Source organism: Hibiscus syriacus, unplaced genomic scaffold (genome assembly GCF_006381635.1).
Source record: "Hibiscus syriacus cultivar Baekdansim isolate YM2019G1 unplaced genomic scaffold, ASM638163v2 tig00003721_pilon, whole genome shotgun sequence".
Classification (NCBI taxonomy): Eukaryota; Viridiplantae; Streptophyta; class Magnoliopsida; order Malvales; family Malvaceae; genus Hibiscus; species Hibiscus syriacus.
The window spans coordinates 2260773-2282065 of NW_024061981.1; the positions used below are offsets into that span (position 1 = coordinate 2260773).

General features: G+C 32.8%; 2 protein-coding genes and 1 long non-coding RNA gene across 4 annotated transcripts; 1 reads left to right on the plus strand and 2 right to left on the minus strand.

Moving 5' to 3' along the window:
* Positions 1-2894: 2894 nt before the first annotated feature.
* LOC120182041 lies at positions 2895-13625 on the minus strand. The gene is made up of 3 exons (XR_005521801.1): positions 13602-13625; positions 11154-11319; positions 2895-2906 (listed from the first exon to the last, which is right to left on the minus strand). It is a non-coding gene; the product is annotated as an uncharacterized LOC120182041 (long non-coding RNA).
* On the plus strand, positions 8322-16720 carry LOC120182018 (OVARIAN TUMOR DOMAIN-containing deubiquitinating enzyme 10-like). Of its 2 annotated transcripts, XM_039187042.1 has the most exons (13): positions 8354-8425; positions 9431-9780; positions 9870-10033; positions 10196-10269; positions 10379-10433; positions 10516-10590; positions 10691-10764; positions 10856-10904; positions 11216-11300; positions 11553-11609; positions 12097-12186; positions 15711-15717; positions 16709-16720. In XM_039187042.1, the coding sequence occupies exons 2-11, from the start codon at positions 9462-9464 to the stop codon at positions 12150-12152; spliced, it is 1008 nt and encodes a 335-aa protein (XP_039042973.1). In that variant the 5' UTR covers positions 8354-8425; positions 9431-9461; the 3' UTR covers positions 12153-12186; positions 15711-15717; positions 16709-16720. The 2 variants fall into 2 exon arrangements, with proteins under 2 accessions (XP_039042982.1, XP_039042973.1); XM_039187051.1 differs by lacking the exons at positions 15711-15717; positions 16709-16720 and having other exon boundaries at positions 8322-8412; positions 9419-9780; positions 12097-12321.
* Positions 12472-13383, minus strand: LOC120182032 (transcription factor TCP11-like). The gene is made up of 2 exons (XM_039187061.1): positions 12854-13383; positions 12472-12659 (listed from the first exon to the last, which is right to left on the minus strand). Exons 1-2 carry the CDS (start codon positions 13345-13347, stop codon positions 12518-12520), a joined length of 636 nt encoding a protein of 211 aa, XP_039042992.1. The 5' UTR covers positions 13348-13383; the 3' UTR covers positions 12472-12517.
* Positions 16721-21293: the final 4573 nt, after the last annotated feature.

Consider the following 21293-nt stretch of genomic DNA (forward strand, 5'->3'; position numbering starts at 1 on the left):
ATTGTGGATCGTCTTACAAAGACTGCACATTTCATTCCGGTGCGAACCGACTTCTCTATGGATAAACTTGCGGAATTATATATCAAGGAGATAATGCGACTGTATGGTGTTCCAATCTCGTTAGTTTCTGATAGAGATCCCAGATTCACTTCGAGATTCTGGAAGTCTTTGCAAGGAGCTTTGGGTTCCTGATTGAATTTTAGAACTGCGTTCCATCCTCAAACTGATGGTCAATCAGAGTGAACAATTCAGGTTCTGGAAGATATGTTGAGGGCATATGTGATTGATTTTGTTGGATATTGGGAAAAATATTTGTCGCTTGTTGAATTTGCTTATAATAATAGTTACCAATCTAGCATAAAAATGGCACCGTATGAAGCATTATATGGAAGAAAGTGTAGACCGCCACTCAATTGGTATGAATTAAGGGATCGGGAAGTGCATAGTCTGGATTTGATCAAAGAAGTGGACGAAAAAGTTTAAGTGATTCAGCACAATTTGAAAGTTGCCTCAGACAGACAAAAGTCATACACCGACTTAAAAAGAAAAGAGATTGAATTTCAAGTAGGCGATAAGGTGTTTTTAAAAGTTTCACCTTGGTAGAAAGTGCTACGCTTTAGGCGTAAAGGAAAATTGAGTCCTAGGTTCATTGGACCTTTTGAAATTTTGGAGAAAGTCGGACCAGTGGCATATCAATTAGCGTTACCACCAGAGATGGAAAGGATCCACAATGTCTTCCATGTGTCTCTGCTTTGGCGGTATCGATCTGATCCTGCTCATATCATAACTCCATATGAAATTGAAGTTTAATCTGATTTGTCTTATGAGGAAGAACTTGGTCAGATTCTAGCTTTTGAAACCAAGCAGTTACGGAATAAGATGATATCATTAGTTAAAGTTCTGTTGAGAAATCATAAAGTAGAAGAAGCTACGTGGGAGCGTGAGGAGGATATGAGGAAGCAATATCCCCACCTTTTTGTGTAATGAAAATTCGAGGACGAATTTTCTTAAAGGGGAGAGATTTGTAACATCCCAAATATCGGGTCAATGACCAAATTGTAGGAATTTCTAAACTCAGTGTTTGAATTAGAATAAATCTGTAAACTCAAGGATTTTTAGTGGAATTTATGTGTAGGGTTAATAGAAATTTTGGTTTAATGAAGAGGGGAAAATGGTCTTTTGCTAGAGGGATTTTATCCCATTTTTAATGGAGATGTGCACGTGGGTTTGGGGAGAAAGCAAAGCAAAGTCTGGAAACATTCCCTTCTCTTTTCTTCTTCTACGTGAGACTATATTCAAGGTAGGAATGTAAATTTTTCAGTTTTACTTTAATATTTTGGTTGATAATGGAAGTTTGGTTAGTATATAACCTTAAGGAAAGCTTATATTGCATCAAATCAACAAAATGAGTGTTTTAGAGATGGATTTGTAAAATGGGTTTTTAGTTGAAACTTTGATATGGAGTAGTTTTTAGTTGAAACTTTGATATGGAGTAGTTTTTGAAGTATTAATGAGATATTTGTCTTGTCAATAGTCTAATTGAAGGGTTAGAAGTGTTAGAATTGATTAATATCATGTTTGAAAATTTGGTTGATTTTGAAGATTCAAGTGTTTAAATGAGAATTTGGGATGTTTGAGAGTTATAAATGTGCACAAGTTAGTTTGAATGTATAAAGGTGAGTTTATAAACTTAAAGTATATGTTTAGGAGAGTTTTGGGTGGATTTTCAAGTGATTTTCGGGGTGAAAATGGTCATTCTGGGCTTAGGGTATCGGTACCCTTATGAACAGGTACCGATACCTCATGGGTTTAATAGGAGTAATTGTAAGGGTTGTATCGATACTTGTTGAGAGTGGTATCGATACCTTGAGGGATGGGTATCGGTACCTTAAAGAGGGTATCGATACCCTTAAAACATCGAATGCAAAGTGTATATCGGTTCCTTGAGGAGGTATCGATACCCTTGCAACTTCGAATGCAAATTCGGTATCGGTATATGTGTAGGTATTGATACCCCCTGAAGGGTGGTATCGGTACATACGTAGGTACCGATACCCCTGAAGGGTGGTATCGGTACCCTTAGGGTGGTACCGATACCTCTAACCATGAAATAAAATACAGGGTTTCTTGTATATCAAGTTATTATGATTCGATATAAATTATTTGTCTAGTGATTGAACGTAATTGAATTCCAATCAGATTGTCATTTCGAATATCGGCTTGAAAGGATTTGGATTAGACTTTAGTGAGGCAAATGTGAGTGCAACTTTTTTTTTCGTAATAGAATTGAGGAAGGCTTGCGATAAGCCAACCTGAGTGTTTTCAATCGAAAACTTTATATTTATTTTATGTTCTATTAAATGTTTTATTCAATTTCCATTTTTACAAACTATGTCTTATGGCTATGTGTTATGAAAATATGAACCTTGAACATGTGAATATGAACTTCGAATTAGTGAATGTGAATATACTCTATGACAGAGAAGCTATGTGAATAAGAAACACTTTGAATAAGGATTGAACCTAATTATGTGATTAAAAGCCCAATGTATATATATGAGGATTAGAGGTATAGTTGGCATGCCAAGAGTCAAGGGTCTATGTGGTCCTTCGAGATAATTATGTGGTTATTCGAGACAAATATGTGGCATTTCGGTGCAAATTATGTAGTCATTCGGGACAATTATGTGGCACTTCGGTGCAAATTAGGAGTTGTGGTGACATCATTAGTGCACAACCTTATAGTACTCAAATTCCTAGATTTCTCAGTAGTATACCTTAGGCAATTGGAACAAAGACATATAAAGTATAATTATTCATAAGTATACATTTGATATGGAAATTAAGAAATCTCTTTGTAAAACAGTTTGAATGAAACAAATAAGATTTATATTAATAAATTAGCACTATTGTATTGCCTCACTATGTCATCGACTTAAAGTGTGTTTCTCAAGCGTAGGTTTGAAGAGAGCTGAAGATTGATTAAGGAGGATGATAGCGTATACTTCTGAAGATCAGATCAGAACAAGTTAAACGTAGGTTTTTGTTCATTTTGTAAACTGTGGGCATGTATTATACTTTTAACTTGAAATGCTCTGATCAGTTTTGTAAACTGTTATTTTTGGATATTTATGTAAATTATTAAGATTTTTGTAAACTATTGTGAATTTCATATGTTTTGAAAAGTCAAATGTGACACCTCGGATCCATATCTGAGTCAGGTACAGGTCAAGGGTGTTACAACCAAAGTAAATGAAAATAGGTCCTAAAACTGTAGATTGTATTTTCATAGGAAATGCAGAACATATCAATGCATATCTATTTCTTGTGTATGAATCAAATAATTATGAGATTCACAAGAACATGATAATGAAATCAAAGAATGCATCTTTATTTGAAAATGTTTTTCCTTACAAATCTAAGGAATTTGATCAAAGTTTAATAAAACGAACCTTAGAGACTAATAATAAGAATAGTCTAGATAATCAACAAGAGTCTGAAACTGAGATAGAACCAAAAAGGAGTAAACAGACAAGGGTTGGAAAATCCTTTGGACCAAACTTCTAAACCTTTATGTTGGAGGTTGAACCTCACACGTATAGTGAAGCTATACGATCCTCTGAAGGTACCTTATAGAAAGAAGCAATTAAGAGCAAAATAGATTCCATTATGTAGAACCATACGTGGGAATTAGTGGATCTTCCTCCAGATATTAAATCACTAAATTCTAAACGGATTTTCAAATAGAAAATAAAAGCAAATGGAACAATTGATAACTACAATGCTAGATTTGTAATAAGATGATACCGAAAAAAAGAAGGCCATGAATACTTTGATACATACTATCTTGTATCAAGAATAGCATCTATAAGAATGATACTCACAATTGCCGCTTTTTGAAATCTAGTAGTAAATCAAATGGATGTTAAAACTACTTTCCTGAATGGGGACCTTGATGAAGAAATTTACATGGGAAAACCTGAGGGTCATGTAGTTATAGGTCAAGAAAAAAAAGTCTGTAGGTTGGTGAAGTCTTTGATTGAACTTAAACAAGCATAAAAAATAATGGCATGAGAAGTTTGATAGTGTCATGATGACAACGACTTCAAGATAAATGAGTGTGATAAATGTTTATATGACAAAAATACAAATATATGATATGTAATTTTATGCTTATATGTTGATGACATACTCATTGTTGGGAGTAACAATGAAATGGTAAAATGTACCAAATTCCGTCAAATTCAAGATTTGACATGAAAGATATGGGATTGGCCGATACAATTCTAGGTATCCAAATTAAAAGGTCATCTGAAGGCCTTATTCTAACACAATCACACTATGTGGGCAAGATCCTTGAGAAATTTAACGAGGATGATTCTGGTATGGCTATAACTACAATAGAAGCATGTGTACATTTTTCTAAAAATCAAGGTGAAAGTGTTTAATAGGTGGAATATGCAAGGGTCATAGACAACTTAATGTATATCATGAGCTCTACGAGACCATACATCGCTTTTACTGTGAGCAATCTAAGCAGATACACGAGCAATCCAAGTGAAAATCACTGTAAAGGGATTAAAAGGATACTGAGATATCTTAGACATACTCGGGATTATGAGGTGCATTATTCTAGATATTCTACGGTCTTAGAAGAATACTTCGATGCTAATTGGATATCTGATATTCAGGATACGAAAGGCACAAGTGGATATGTATTCACTTTAGGAGGAGGAACCGTGTCTTGGAAATCCTCAGAACAAACAATTATAACTAGATCCACAATGGAATTTGAGCTTGTAGCTCTAAATAAATCGGGAGAAGAAGCAGAATGGTTTCGAAATTTTCTTGAGGATATTCCAAAATAGCTGAAACCTATGCCCACAGTATGTATATACTGTGAGAAACAATCAACAATTGCTAGAGCACATAATTTTATGTATAATGGTAAATCGAGACATATGCATCATCGATGCAATACCATTAGACATTGATCTCAAATGGAGTTATCTCTATTGATTATGTAAAATCAAAGGATAACATCACAGATCCGTTAACCAAAGGGTTAAATTGAGATCAAGTTGAGAAAACATCTAAAGGAATGAGACTAAAATCCATGAAATTTAAAGGTGTTATATGAAGGAAAACCCTACCTTGTTGACTGAAAATCCCAAGATCTAGGTTCAAATAGACAACCTAATTGCATAACCCATGTACGGTCACTGTGGGGATTTCTTATCCCCAAGTTTATTCCTATGATATAATCAGTGATCAAAGTGGTACAGGCTAAGCTTTTAACGACCATTATGTGTTGCGGTGAGCCGATTAACATAAGTCACCTATGTGATAGTGAAGTGGGACCGCTTGAAGAAGATTATGGAGCATAGTTTTTCAAACTCTTGCAGAACCAACCGATTCTCATAGCTTTAGGGACATACCCATGAGAACTAAATTCTTGTCAGAGGGGTAGTTGTGAGAAGCATGTCAGCGTTTACACAAATGGCAAAACAATTCAAGGACATTGTGTCTACTGTTTAACCAATAAAGTAAATATAATTTTGCAAGGAAAGGTTCAAATGAGGAAACCTACCTATCCTACGCAATTATCGGTCGTAGAGGCTATCACCACATCGAGTCAAAATATTTTGATTAAATTATCAATTCCATTCATGTGGGGGAATGATAGAAAATAGGGTTAATTACATTGATGAATTTAATATTTGTATTAAATTCAGAGCCATTTGTAAATTAAATAATATTTATTTAATTTGAAGGAGTGTATATCTGTTTGATATTTTAAATTTAAAAGATATTTTTTTTAAACTTAGATATTAAAATAGATTTAGATGGAGTAAAACTCTCTCGAAATTTCCCTATAAATATTGAGCAAACCTTTCAGTTTTTTACACATATTAGAATTCAAGAAGTTTTCTTCTCTTGAAAATATTTTCTCTCATTCTTAGAAATTATTCTTTTCTTCCTTAGTTTTTCCCGTGATAGTCAAAGGCAATGAAAGTTTGTGATATCTACTGTTGTGCTACTATTGTTGATCATCAAGTTGTTGTATCCTGAGAGACAGATCAAAAGATCTTGAGCACCAAGGAGTGGCCGAAAATCTGTCTTAAGGAAACTATGTAGCGATAAGCCTTAACTGATTCCGATCACAAGATCAAATATAAAGAGGATTTTATTTCTTTTTTATTCTCTTTTACTTATAAAGAATTTGATTCTTTCTTTTACTTTTTCTCAGGTTCCATTATTGTCTCGAATTATTACTCTCGCATAACACGAAATTCACAAGAAACATGCATTTGAATTTTGCATAATAATAACCAATATTTCAAATACGATGGATGTAGATGTAATAAAACATAAATGAATGTTAATTTTCTAACCATTTTAAAAATGACAAGTAGTATTATATAATTTAGAGTTTGGAAAATTAACAACAACATTTGGACGGTCATTGAATATATACTGCCACTTGGACAACCATCAAATTCAACACCACCATTCTAAATATTTTAGTGCAAAAGTTCAACTATTAATCATATCTCGGTGACGGTGCCAATTTTTAAAGACTGTTACTATTTTAAGGGTAAATTAGATTAAATTTTAAATTTTATATTAATATTATCATTAAACTTCAAATCAATTGTATTATATTATTAAATTTTAATTTGATTTTACTACATCATTAACATATTAACAATTGAATGTTACGTGGAAAGAAAAAAATACTTTTATTAGATAAAGTTCAAAAATAAAATATTAAAATATTTTAAAATAATATTTTTATGCATTAAACTTTTTAAAATATAAAATGAGCATTAAATTTAAATTTTATTATAAAATGAGAAACACATTGTTAGTTTTTGTTAGAAAAATAATGTAATATATTAAAATTAATAGGTAACATTAAATTTTAAACTTTATTATAAAACGAGAAACACGTTGCTGTTGTTAAAGAAATAATGTGACATATTAAAATGAATAAGTAATATCTCATTTGGCTCATCAACTATAACTAAAATTTTATTTTAATTATATTAATTTTAAATAATAATTCTAAAAAATAAAAATAAAAATACTTTTGAATTGAACCTTTTTCTTATTTTATCCCATCATCTATTTCATCGAAGTTTAGATTCTCGCCTATTTATGGCAATCATAAAAAATCACAAATCTTCTGTTTATATTATGGCCACTCTATACACTGATGAATTGGTATCATCCTCCCCTATCATTTTGTTTATTTAGATTCTTTCAATTTAATAAAAATGAAATTAAACACAAAAAATTTATCATTTTAGAATTTAGGGATCTTTTCAAATTTAAGGATTTCGAATGTTCGTTTGGAAATTGAATGGTGAAAAGCATTATTCTAAGAAGACGAATAACCTACCTTAAAACTAATCTCACTGGATTGTCATCAGAGGAGATCAGAATATAAATACATCAAACCTTTAAATAAACTTTAGTCAATATAAATGGTTTTCATGAAAAATCAATTCAACCACAGGAAAAAAAGAGTGAAATAAAAATGCTAATGTATAGATCTTGTCGGTGAAAGATAACCAATAATAGTATATGGTTGAACATCAATATCGATTGAAAATTTTAGAACCTAAAATTCAAAACTTTTAAGATTTAATGACAAAATTAATACACAAACTAAAGTTGAGTGGAAATAAATGCCCACATCATATTGTCGTTAACGATTTGATGGCATAACATTAGTGGTAAAGTTGATATAAGGTCTAAAGTTTAGTGGTATTCAAAGTAATTTACCCTTATTTTAATAATTTATATTTTATAATATTAATTAAGTACAGTTACTGTAATTTTCATGCGTCGGTTAAAATAATAAAATTAATTTGTGAGGAGGCGAATGTTGGAGTTTTTGGACCCTTTGTGGTCGTTAATTGAATTCCGGCTTCAGTTATAAATTGTTTTCAAAGGAAGGGTCAGAACCGTCATAGCACCCTAATCATGACTAAAATCTCGTAATCACTGCCGTAGATCTCGTAACTTGTTTCATCTCCAACCGTTCATTTCCTCGTAAACTAAGTTTTTCGCCAGAGATTCTTAAAGAATTTAAACAATAATAAAAATTGGTGTCAAAATCATCTCTGCTTGAATGGCGGATCCAACGGTAAAAGGGGCGTCCGTATGCAATCGGGTCGGATTGACGTTTGTTCGTGCTTTTAATTAACATCCGCGGGAAACAGTTTATAAATACGTGACAATAAGGCTGCATTTATGGTTTGATTCTTTTCTTCTTCTCGGTTTTAAAAAAAATCTACTTTTGATCGTTATCTTGCGTCTCTATTAGTGCAGCAATAGTTCATCCTATGACTTTCTTTCTTGTTTTATTATCTTGAAACCAAGGTTTCAAGCTTTTCCGGTTTGGTGAGTTATTATTCATTGCATATATTTGTACTCTTGTTTTGATTGAATTTGACTTGGAAATTATCACAAAGTTCTGGGTTTTGACTGGTACTGTTTGTCAGTGTTTTCTGAATTCTGGGTGCTTTTTTCTTTTCGTTTTTTAAGGTTGTTTAATTTTAAAGCTTTGGTTTTGGTATCTGTTTGGAGAACTGCAAATTATGTCTAGGCATGAATAAGAGAGTTTTTAGAGAATTCACACAAGTTTTACCCATTAGATTTTCATTATTTTATTGGGAATGGGATTTTATGTGGAAAGTATGATACGATTGAATGGTAATCTAGGTCAAAAGGGTAAATGAAGAAATCGGATCTAATTTGACTATTGACAAGTAAGTTTTCCCCCCTTTTCCCATTTTTGAACTTTAGAAGATAATACAATTGATTCCGCAACTAAACTTAGATGCCTAATGCGATCTTATTCTGTAGTATAATGGAAATCAATTAAAACAAACATTTAAAAAAAATCTAGTTTTGGTTTTGGCTTTTGATAAAGTTGATTCCAATTTAGGGTTTAGTCTAAAAAGATAGTACTATCTTTTATACTTCTTTTTAGACAAGGTTATCTGGATTCTTAACTCATAAGGAATGATGCTTGCTTTTTAATAGTATATGATGGAGTATGCATCCTTAAATTGAAGTGAACTGATAACTCATCATTTGTTTATTAAGACCATTTTTGGTTTCTTTTTGCTACTACTTTTAATCGGTTTAACTATATTTTTTTCAAGGTTGATTTTGATGAACTTTCACATAGTATTAATAATAGCAGTTATGTGAAGAACTTGGTGTCATGTAGATAATTGGTTGAGAATATATTTCTGGAGTATCGTAATTTGATGCTTGAAGCAGATCCTTCGATTTTCCAGGGTAATTGCAGTTGCTTTGAGTTGTTTCTGCATGCACGGAATATGGATATTGAGCTGCTTTTCAGCGTGAACAAAAATCTAATTGAAAATTATTTGTACAGGTGATGATCAAGCTTTTTTAATTGGAAGTATTACTTGAAGTTAATGGCTATGTATCAGCAAGATTCAGATTTCGTGCATTGGGTTCTTGGGGGTGACCCTTTTTACCATTGTGCATATAGCAGTGACATGATGCAGCATGATGCTGGAGGCATATATCATCACACTCACTATTATAGAGGTTATACTGATTCGCAAAGCAGCCAGATAGAGAATGATGAGGTAATCGCTCGTACCCTTCAGGAAGAATTCTCACATCTTGCGGTGGCAGAAGCTTCTGAATTTTCCCATGCTGAGGAACAGCCGTCACAATTGTCCAGTGAACCTCACGATTGGCATATTCCATTAACAGACTATTATTCAGGTGGCCAGAAATTTTCCCTGCCTATTTTTTCCATTTATGGTATTTATCTACTTATCGTTGATTAGTATTTATTTTGCCACAACGTACAGGCTATGAGTATGGCCATGATGAATCTGATGATTTGGTGCCACATAGTTCCTGCTCTAGCCCCAGTGATTCAGAGAAATTTTCTGGCTCTTTAGAGCTGACCGAGGGCTATTTGCTCGACGATGATGAAGCGGGCAAGAGGCTAAATCAGATGATTCCTATTCCTGTAAGTGTACCTTTAAAAGTGCCATTTTTCTCTGTTATTTACTTCTATGTCCACGCATGTGATGTTCTGTCTTGGAGTTAAAATTCTTCATAGATGTGTTAATGCATATGTCCCTGCATCTCTGCCATTTTCTTCAGATGTATTTAACCCTGTTTATTGCAGCATATCCCTAGAATCAATGGTGAAATACCATCAATTGATGAAGCAATGTCTGATCATGAAAGGTTGTTGAGCAGGTAATATTTTTTACTGTTTTTTTCATGAAAGGTGTTATTGGTTGGCATGTTAATTCGGTTTTATTGGCTGCTTAAGGCTAATGCTAGATATATTTCTTTTTCTATACAGATTGCAGCTATACGGTTTTGTTGAGCTGAAGGTTCAAGGAGATGGCAACTGTCAGGTGTGCTATTTTATTTTTGGTTTGAATTGTGTTTTTTAGATTATGATATTTATGGTTTTTTTTTTTGTTTTTGCTTTTCCAGTTCCGTGCTCTGGCGCATCAGTTATATCATACACCTGACAATCACAAAGATGTGAGACGACAGATTGTGAATCAGGTTTGTTGTCTCGGAATGAAATGCTGGCTTACACTCGAAATTAAATTTGTTTATTAAGGTATAATGACTATAGCTAACTAATTGAAGCTTGTTTTGCCAGCTTAAATCTAACCCAGAGACATATGAAGGATATGTCCCCATGGATTATGCTGACTATTTGAAGAAGATGTCCAAGTTTTTAAACTATCTTCTTTACTTGCTGTTAATATTTCTAGCTTTTGGGAAAAGAACAGCTATTGTTAACACTCATTATGAATGATTCCAGGAGTGGAGAGTGGGGTGATCATGTTACATTGCAGGCTGCAGCAGACGTGGTATGCATTAAGAATCTTGTGTTCCGACTACCCAATTAACCGTAATTTTATTTGCAATTGTCGATTTTTGTTTTGTTTATCGGTTCATTTCTTGCAATGGATATTCTCCTCATTCTTGACCTACAGGACTTGCCTGAATGTAGTTCTAAGGGCATTTTCATTCACTTTCTAAACAAGTAAAGAAATTGTGTGAATATCATGATACAATGTGTTTGCCCTTCCTAATTCCTTTTCTTTTGATTCTCTGACATGAACGTATCCATGCATTCTTCAATGTGTAATACTAGCAAACGTTTTACCTTTTTTGGCAGTATGGTCGGAAAATTTTTGTCATAACTTCCTTTAAGGACACTTGTTACATCGAGATTCTTCCGAACTTCCATACGTCGAAAGGCGGTAAGATTTCAGACCTTTGCTTCTTTTAGATTTTCCTTTTTGTCTTGTTGAATTTTGGAGATTTCTTGTTCCATCCGCATTTTTCATCTGATTGAATGTAATAATGCTTTCTGTTGTTATTTTCTTCAAAATGTATTGTTTCCTTTAGTTTGCAACTGCTTTTTGCAAAACCAAAATGATACTTGTACAAGTAATAACATCAATGAACGAACCCTGTTGTAATGCTAGCATGTTCTTATGTTATTGATGCAGTCATTTTCTTGAGTTTTTGGGCCGAAGTTCACTACAACTCGATCTTCTGTCAAGGAGGTGATCATATAACACTTTCCTCTTTCTTTTACTTGCACACATAATTACTTTAATTTTCGAGTAGAGTTGTTTGGTTTTTTATTTATACTCAATTGTAAATATTTTTAATGTTATGGTATTATTTGATTTCAATTTAAACGAGTTTCTATATACAATATACATATATATTTCATCATAATTTTTCATACACAATATATATGGCATGTAGAGTTGAGAGGCTCGACTCGGACTTGAAAATCAATCCATTAATTATTAAAAAATTTTGAGTTATTTAAGTTGCATTTTATAACTTGATTAGAATTTGAGTTTATAAAATTACGAGTCAAATCGAGTTGAGTTTTTTTAACGTTGATTTTTCTTTCCGAGTCCAGCAGTGCTCAGATAGTTTTTCATGCTGGTTGTACTTGGAAAGAGATTTTCATGTTCATTGTTGGGTTCAGAATAATTCCTTAAATATTGCTGAAGTCTGGTTGGTTGATGTTTGTAGATCCTCCCTCAGCCGAGGTTCCAAGGAAGAAAAAATGGTGGAATTTTGGAAACTAACACAGCAAAGATGAGCCAAGCTTCCATTAATTTCGTCTCTGACTTGCCTATATCATCATTGTTGTATTGTAAAGAGGGGGAAAACACAAACATTATGGCATAAAATTTTACTTTCCATGGCAGGCTCATGCATGACATAAATCCAAAGATCAAACAGCTGTTACCAATACTTTGTTCTTTATTGATTCATTTTCAGTCTCCAGTTTCTGTACAAGAAGAAAAAAGATCTCAGAGTCTCATGGATTTTATCAATGGTGGGTTCATTTTCAGCATTTTATTTAGAACGAAGAAGGAAACCATTGAAAATACTAGTCGATAATACATTATATAGATGCCATGTCGCTAATGTCTTTACTTTGAGATCTCTACTCTTGATTCCTACTCTCTTCTTCTTCCTCTTCTCCCGCCTCCTGCTGCTGCTGCTCTTCCTCCACCGCCGCTGCCGGCTGAAACAGTAATGCAGTAAACGGCATTTGTTGATACGCATTCTTTCCAATAGTTGAATATCTGAAATCCCACTGGTTGGAACAAGTCCAATCGGTAACTCTGTGGTTGCGCTGTCAAGGCAAACATTCCCGACAACACGCCGCTCTTCTCCCGCCTCCTGCTGCTGCTGCTCTTCCTCCACCGCCGCTGCCGGCTGAAACAGTAATGCAGTAAACGGCATTTGTTGATACGCATTCTTTCCAATAGTTGAATACTGAAATCCCACTGGTTGGAACAAGTCCAATCGGTAACTCTGTGGTTGCGCTGTCAAGGCAAACATTCCCGACAACACGCCGCTACCAACCCCACCCGGGTGCAGTTGACAATATTCGGAAGGCGAAGAAGCGGTAATGGGTCCAGATGCACAAGAGATTTCATGAGATGCAGGAGTGGTGCCTGACCCGGTGGCAGCAATGATAGAAGGCTCGCCTTGACGAAGCAACCACTCGATGGTTTCACCATCGGAGCGATGGCCGAGTTCTCGAGTCAGTTGAAAGATCCGAGCCGCAACAAGCGCCGGCATCCGAACACGACGGCCACGGCCATTCACTTTGGTGTGACGATCTTTAGAACTGAAAGCAATGAGCTTCCTGGTAGGGAGAGAAAGTTGGGTATTGGGAGTTGAATGTTCGGCGACTACCGAGTTACCGTTCGAGTTGTTCCGGTCAGAGGTGGCGGAATATTCGTGAAACGCCATCTTAGGAGTCATCGGAGAGCGTTAGGTTTTGAGGCGACCCCACATAGAGAAAGGGCAGACTCTTTAAACGAGCGATGGGAGGGAGGGATTTGTTTTTACGTCAGAGATTCAACCGACGTGTCGAGCTAGGGTTTCCCTGCGTTCGTCAGGTGGGTCGGATAGTGGGGTCCACTCACCAGATATTGCTTGAGTGGATCCCACTTTCAGTACTGATATGGATTTATAGGAGTATCTTGCCAAAAATTTTGCTTCACTCACACCTTTACTATTCTTCTGAAAGATTTTTATTTGGTATTTTAAATAATATTTCATTCTTGAATTTGATATATTTTACCAGCATCTTTAATTTTTTTATATGATAAAATTAGTATGTCTTTCATATGGTATATTTTATCATCCCCTTTTAGCTTTGTACCAAAAAAAAAAAAAACTAAAGTCGTGCCATGAGAAAACGTAAGGTGTTAATATATATTATAGAAAGTTTTGTTGAAATAATATTAACTTAATTAATGTAATTTATATCAATGGTAATTTCTTTTCTTAGGGTAAACTACACGAGTGACCACTAAACTATAATAAAAAATCATTTCGATCACCGATGTCTCAATTTGATTAAAAAGAACACCAAACTTTTTAGATGGCTCATTCAAGCCACTCTCCTCTAATTTTTAACAGAGATGGCGACCTGTCTGTTACTAAAAATGGCGTAATTATATGTTTGATTATTAATACTTACACATTCTATAAGTTTAGTCCTAATTTTAATTTAATTTAAAATAATTAATCTTCCAATCCGGAGATGTCCCATGTCAATATATTATTGTGACGTATTCCAAGTTAGATGTGTCACCATATGATTGAAGAATTACTTTTTAATTAATTTTAATTTAACAATTTTATTCACCAACCAGGTGGTGACACGTGTCACGAAATGTGTGTAAAGGAAAACAACAACAACAAAACCCTATTTCCATGTGTAATGAGATAAGGGGAGATAGGGTAGTAGGCTGCCCCCAACGCCAGGGTTGAGAGCAGCTTCCGTGGAAGACCTTCGACATTCAGCAAATTAAAGATAAAGATAAAATACAATGCATGTATAAATAAATAAATAAATACATAGTTGAACAATCTTCATATGCAATCCTCATATGCACGTCTGTAATGGGAAGTAATCCCTGTAAATAAATCCCCGCATTAAAATATCTGCATATAGACAGAAACGTAAGACCCGACTAAATTTAAAAAGAGGGAACCTGAAGAGAATGATACACAATAGTCAACGGTAGCAAGCTACGAGAAGGAATAAAGTCTAATGGGTTAAAAACCTAAACTAAGGCTACACTACTCCACTACCCTAGTTCTAAGACTTTATAAATTCTAATGTGTAAAGGAAAACAAATTGTGAAAATGCTGCTACCAGGAAGTTTCAAACCAAAGACCTTTAGTGCACCTAAACCGGGCTAACCACTCCATATATAATTATATTGCAAACTTTTATATATATTGTTCTTTTTTTTATTCCACACGTACACATATATTAAATTATTGAAAAAAATCTAATAAATAAATTATATTTTTCACACACATATTTAATTATAGGTAATATAAGATTTATAAATAAAAATAAGTTTAGTATATTTATATTTTTAAATTAAATTAATTTTTTCTTTTTCACAATTATTTTTAAATGATTATAAATATAAAGCAAATTAGAAGTGATTTTTTTAAAAAAATTGAAAAAAGTAGTTAAGATTCATATTATATTTTTTTTTATGATTTAAGTTGTTTTTTTAACTTTGGATTCTCTAATGAATTGTGAATATAACTCATATATAATTATTTAAAAATAATGAATAAATTAATCTAATTTAAAAATATAAAAATATTAAAATCATTTTTATTTATAAATCTTGTATTACTTATAATTATATATATTTGTGAAAATATAATTTATTTATTAGATTTGTTTCAATAATTTAATATATGTGTTTGTGTGAAATAATAAAAAAACACAATATATATAAGAGTTTCCAATATAATTACATATGGGGTAGTTAGCCTAGTGGTTAAATAATTAAAAATAATTCTCCAATTATATAGTGACACGTGTCAAAATAATATGTTGATGTGTTGTAACATCCTCAATGTTGAGTTAGTGACTTGAAAAGTTCAGGGACTTATATTATAAATTTTGTATAGGATTAAATATCAAAGAAGGAGAAATGGAAGGGTAAAATGGTCATTTGACCTAAAAATTAATTAAAAAAATGAATATGGAGGATATATTTATACATGTGGGAAATGAGGGTTAAAGGAGAAAGTCTCTAGAAAACTCTTCTTTCTCTTCACCGTGGAACCCCAAAGGTAAAGGTGAGTTTCCATGTTTGTTGGTTAAGTGTTGAATTCAAGTTTAGTTTATGATCCTTAGGTGATACTTAAGCTTAAGGAAAGTTTAAGTTGTCTTAAAACCATAAGATGAAAGAGTTGGGAGAGATTAAAGACAACGAGTTTAAAAATGAAATTATAGGAAAGAGTTGATAAGTGGATTTTTGAAACTAAATTTGACTTGTCAATGATTTAATTAAGAGATATGAAGTGATAGAAATAAATTTAGAACAAGTAGAAATTTTGGTATGATTTTTGAATTTCATGTAGAGGATAGGATTTTGAGATTAAATGTAACACCCCCAACCCGTATCCGACCCGGATACGAGTCCGAAGTGTCACATTGACTTTTCAAACATTTATTCGTATAAAATAGTGAGTAATTTAAAAACTTTGATAACATTTAACTTATTCAAAATGTTTACAAAATATATCAGAGTTCATACAATTTATATCTTTAAACTACATGCCAACTACACTCTATATACAGTACCTATATTTTCTGATCTGACATTTGGTAAGGAAAACTGACATGTCTTGCTCCGCATTACTCTTTACTCTTCTCGAAACCTACGTGTGAAACAATCACACGCTAAGTCGAAGACTTAGTGAAGTATAACAACTTATAATGCACTTTATAACATATATCAATACATGCATGTTCTGTTCTATCATGTTATACCAATTCCATGCATTCTTCGTATCATATAAAATCATATCAGATTAATTACAGTAAATACATACATACACATAATTCATCATTAACAGTTTATCATGTATCACAACTTTTATGGTTAACTTTTCAATCAAACACTATACACACACAACATCATATCATTTCTATAACATTTCTCATACCACTAACATATTTGTTCATATCTGGATTAGCCCATGTATATATGTGAGAACTATCGATATGTGAGTCTATAGAGGTTGTGCACTAATGCTGTCACCACAGCTCGTATAATTGCACCGAAGTGCCGCGTAGAATTGCACTGTAGTGCCATATAATAATGTCCATAAGGACCACATATTATTCCTTAAGAATCATATACATATACTAGGGATCAAGTATGTGTCTTTCAAGACTTCACACATGTTCCATAGAATATATATATCCCGAAGGACCGCGTAGAATTACACCGTAGGCCATATAATAATGTCCATAAGGACCACATATTATTCCTTAAGAATCATATACATATACTAGGGATCAAGTATGTGTCTTTCAAGACTTCACACATGTTCCAAAGAATATACATATGTCCCGAAGGACCGCGTAACCCTCGACTCTTGGCATGCCAACTATACCCTAGCTCTCATGACACATAACATGGGCGTTATTATTTATTTCATTTCAAATATTCACATAAACTTGTAATTCACGTATCACATATCACGTATCACATAGCTTCTTTTCATATTATCACATAGTCACATAGTTCACTTACACGTAGATCATTTCCATATAATTCACATGTCACATATATCTTTTTCATATAATTTCTATCATTTCTCACCCAATCACATTTATTCATGTAAACATACTTATCATATCTTGTTTACATAAGATCATATACTTCATATAACATATAGAAACACCTAGAACACTTTCACGTATCTTATATCAATTTTCAGAGTCCTTTCATATTACCTGATGGCATATATCATATATATATAATAACAGATATCATATTATCTACCTTATGCTCCATTTCTTTGTATTCCCTTTTTCATATCAGCATACATTTAAATATTCTTATATGCCCTATCAATATCCTATAAACTTACTCATATTCTCATATATCATATTTTAATATAATTTGTATAGTAATACTCTATAATTGTATCATATAATGATTTTACCCAAGTATTCCTTTATAAAGTTTATATTACATGTTCAATTAGTCTCATGCTATCTTATAAATAATTTCCATTTATTTTATATCATTTTCCTTTTCCACTTACATAAACCATTTATTTATTTAGTTCAATTTCTCATGACTTCCACAATACTTCTTTAATAAAACTTTGTAGCTCTTCACTATAATACATACACCATAGTTTCCTTTAATTTATCAATCTTCCTTATATTACTTATGTCCTTATTTATGCCTTCAAATTCATACTATTCTCTTAGAGTCTTCTAACATTTCTCGTATAATCACTTATACCATATCATATAACTTATACTTGATTATCTTATTCTCTCATGTTCATTTCATTTCTTATGACTCTATCATATAACTTATTTACTGTTCTTCCGTTATTACATATTAAAGTCTTACATACATCATATAGCATATACCAAGCATATCATTATTTTTAGTCATGCATACATACAATCAATGTAATACAGATAATCACATATAATTATAACCACACATAATCATGTCCATGACTTCATGCATATTACTCTAGGAAATAGACTCATCGCAAGTCTTATTTCCATTAAACACTACATATCACTAGTATGCACTCACATTGGCCTCACTAGTCAATTTCAATCTCTTATCTTTCCCTTGATCGATCTTACTTGCCAAATGTTCCGGAATTGCTTTACGCGCAAAATCTACATAAATGCACATTTTGAGGCAATCATTAGATACCTACACCTTGTAATTAGATACTAGCAACTTAAACGAACTAATTAAACCAATATTCACATTTTTCCTTTAGGGGGAATCGGTTCCCTCCTGTGGGGGTATCGGTTCCCCTCTGGCATTCTGGAATTCCATGTTCGTTTGAAGGGGTATCGGTTCCCCTTGAATGGGTACCGATTCCCCTTGCCCAGAAATCATATTTTTAACTCGAAAATTACTTCATTTCCTCTCAAACACTTCATATATCATCCCTTTTTTCATTCTTAACTCTAGTACACATACTTAAACCAATCTATATTCATCTATTTCATCTTAAACCTCAAAATACTTTCTTCCATATGAGATTCAAGAATCATACCAAATTTTCAATGTGTTCTAATTCCAATTCTAACACTTCATACTTCTTAATTAGATTGATGACAAGTCAAATTCATCCATAAAACTTCAACAACCATACCATTTCAAAATTTCATCTTAAAACTCATATTGCAAATTCCTTCATAATTCCTTTATCTTATTGTTTAAATCCCATATAAGCTTTCCTTAAGCTTATTTAATACCCAAAGAATCAAAACTAAGCTTAAAACTCAAGAATTAACCAACTGAAATTAAACTTACCTTTGCCTTGCTCTCCCACGTATGAAGAAGAAGAAAGGAGAAGAGAACTCTGGATGTTTCTCAAATTTCCCACGTTTATATTACCTTTAAAAGAAATATAAAAATCTTTCTGGTCAAATGACCATTTAACCCTTAATTTCCTTTAATAATTACTAAATAACCTTCAATATATATTCAAATAATCATTGCATTATTTCATTCTTCTACTTTAGTCATCAAATTCTGAAACTTTACAATTTGATCACTAACCCGGTATTGAGGATGTTACAAATCTCCCCTCCTTATAAGAAAATTCGTCCTCGAATTTTCACTGAACATCTTAGTAAGAACATATCTTCTAATGTTCTTATGTTGCTTCCCTGACTTATTCTTTCTTGTCATCATCAGAAACTTACTTTTCAATCCTTAAGTTTTCCAACTATCTTTTTCGTTTATACATTCCTCTTATGTTGCTTATCATATAAACAATAACCAGTAATACCAATCCATTGTTGTCTTTTCTCTCATTCGACTATGCATTTTTCCTTTGACCTTTCTAAAATTCCATATAATGTCACTCATCACGTTGACAGTACATCCATCTCATCACTCTATATCATAAATCCATCTATTTCTTCATAACTCTCTAATTACCTTATAACCATACCAAACTTATATTTCGTCATCATTTGACCAAAACACAACTTTAAATATTCTTCAATGTGATTAAACATATACTTTAAGGAGTCAAACAATATTTTCACATCACCTTGCACACTTGTCTTATTTCTATATTAAAATTGTCCTCTGTACTTCCATATTTATCGTATCTGATCCTTTAAATCAATCCCTTTCATTCTTTATCATTTCTTATACTTGTATTTTCCTTCCTGAAGGTTCCATGCGAATACTTATCTCAGTGTCTTCATCATAGCTATCTGCTCAGAACATACAACTATATTCAAATTCACATCATAATCAATTAACTCCACTTTATCTTTCCTCCAATCTTATAACTCCAGCACCTTTACTCTGACAGCTATATAATAACATTCGTTCAATCTAGGGCACAAGCCCTATTATACCAATCATATACATCCTTTCCAATCTAACTTATCTCTACATTCGCTTACTCAACTTATCAATTGCACATCTATTCTCATACATCCTGAAATTTCTTTTGCTCAAACTCAACATTCTGACTTCCTGTGTCCTATAATCTGATCATCGATATACACATTCTCAAACTCTTCTTATCCATCCTCAGCTTTACTTAAATATACAAATTCTTACTTCCTTTTCCTTTACTATACCACATTACTATGATCCAAATATGTAACTATATCCAGATCCATTGCAGATCTGATTATCATATCCTGACAATATCTTATAATCTTATAATTCCAGTACATTTTTATCACATACTCTAGTTAGCCAATGCTAACTCTTTCCATCTTAACTGCAAACCCTTATCATAAACATACTCTTGTTTATGCGCTATACTATCACTTCGTTTCAAACTCATAAGCTCTGACTTTATACATCTTATACACTTGTCACTGATGCACTTATCCTTGAGTTCTTCTATACGTAATCATCACGTCATTAGATCTTTTTAACATTCTTATGGTGACACCTATTCACCATATTCTATCTTATCCACATAATAACAAAACTACTCTATATCGTGTTTCCGATTCCAAACGATGAAAACTTTTTATCTTTATTCAGATATGATTTCAGCTTTCTGAAATCAACTTTTGATCTTACTAGGCATTTCCTGAGGTATCCGCTCTTCATCCTGTCTGGCCAGGGCAGGTGAATAGCTATCACAATCAGGAATATCACCTTTCACTTACTTCAAAATTATCACGATCGGATTTCTACTGTATTAAACTATTCTTATTCTATTAGCAAGACAACATATTCCTTACACTATCAGATCAGAAATTTTTCAATCTATGTTGGCATGTACACCTTTTATGACCCTTTGGACTTCGGTTTATGCCGAGAATCGGCTAAACCTTAGCTCTGATACCATTAAATGTAACACCCCCAACCCGTATCCGACCCAGATACGAGTCCAAAGTGTCACATTGACTTTTCAAACATTTATTCGTATAAAATAGTGAGTAATTTAAAAACTTTGATAACATTTAACTTATTCAAAACGTTTACAAAATATATCAGAGTTCATACAATTTATATCTTTAAACTACATGCCAACTACACTCTATATATAGTACCTATATTTTCTGATCTGACATTTGGTAAGGAAAACTGACCTGTCTTGTTCCGCATTACTCTTTACTCTTCTCGAAACCTACGTGTGAAACAATCACACGCTAAGTCAAAGACTTAGTGAGGCATAAC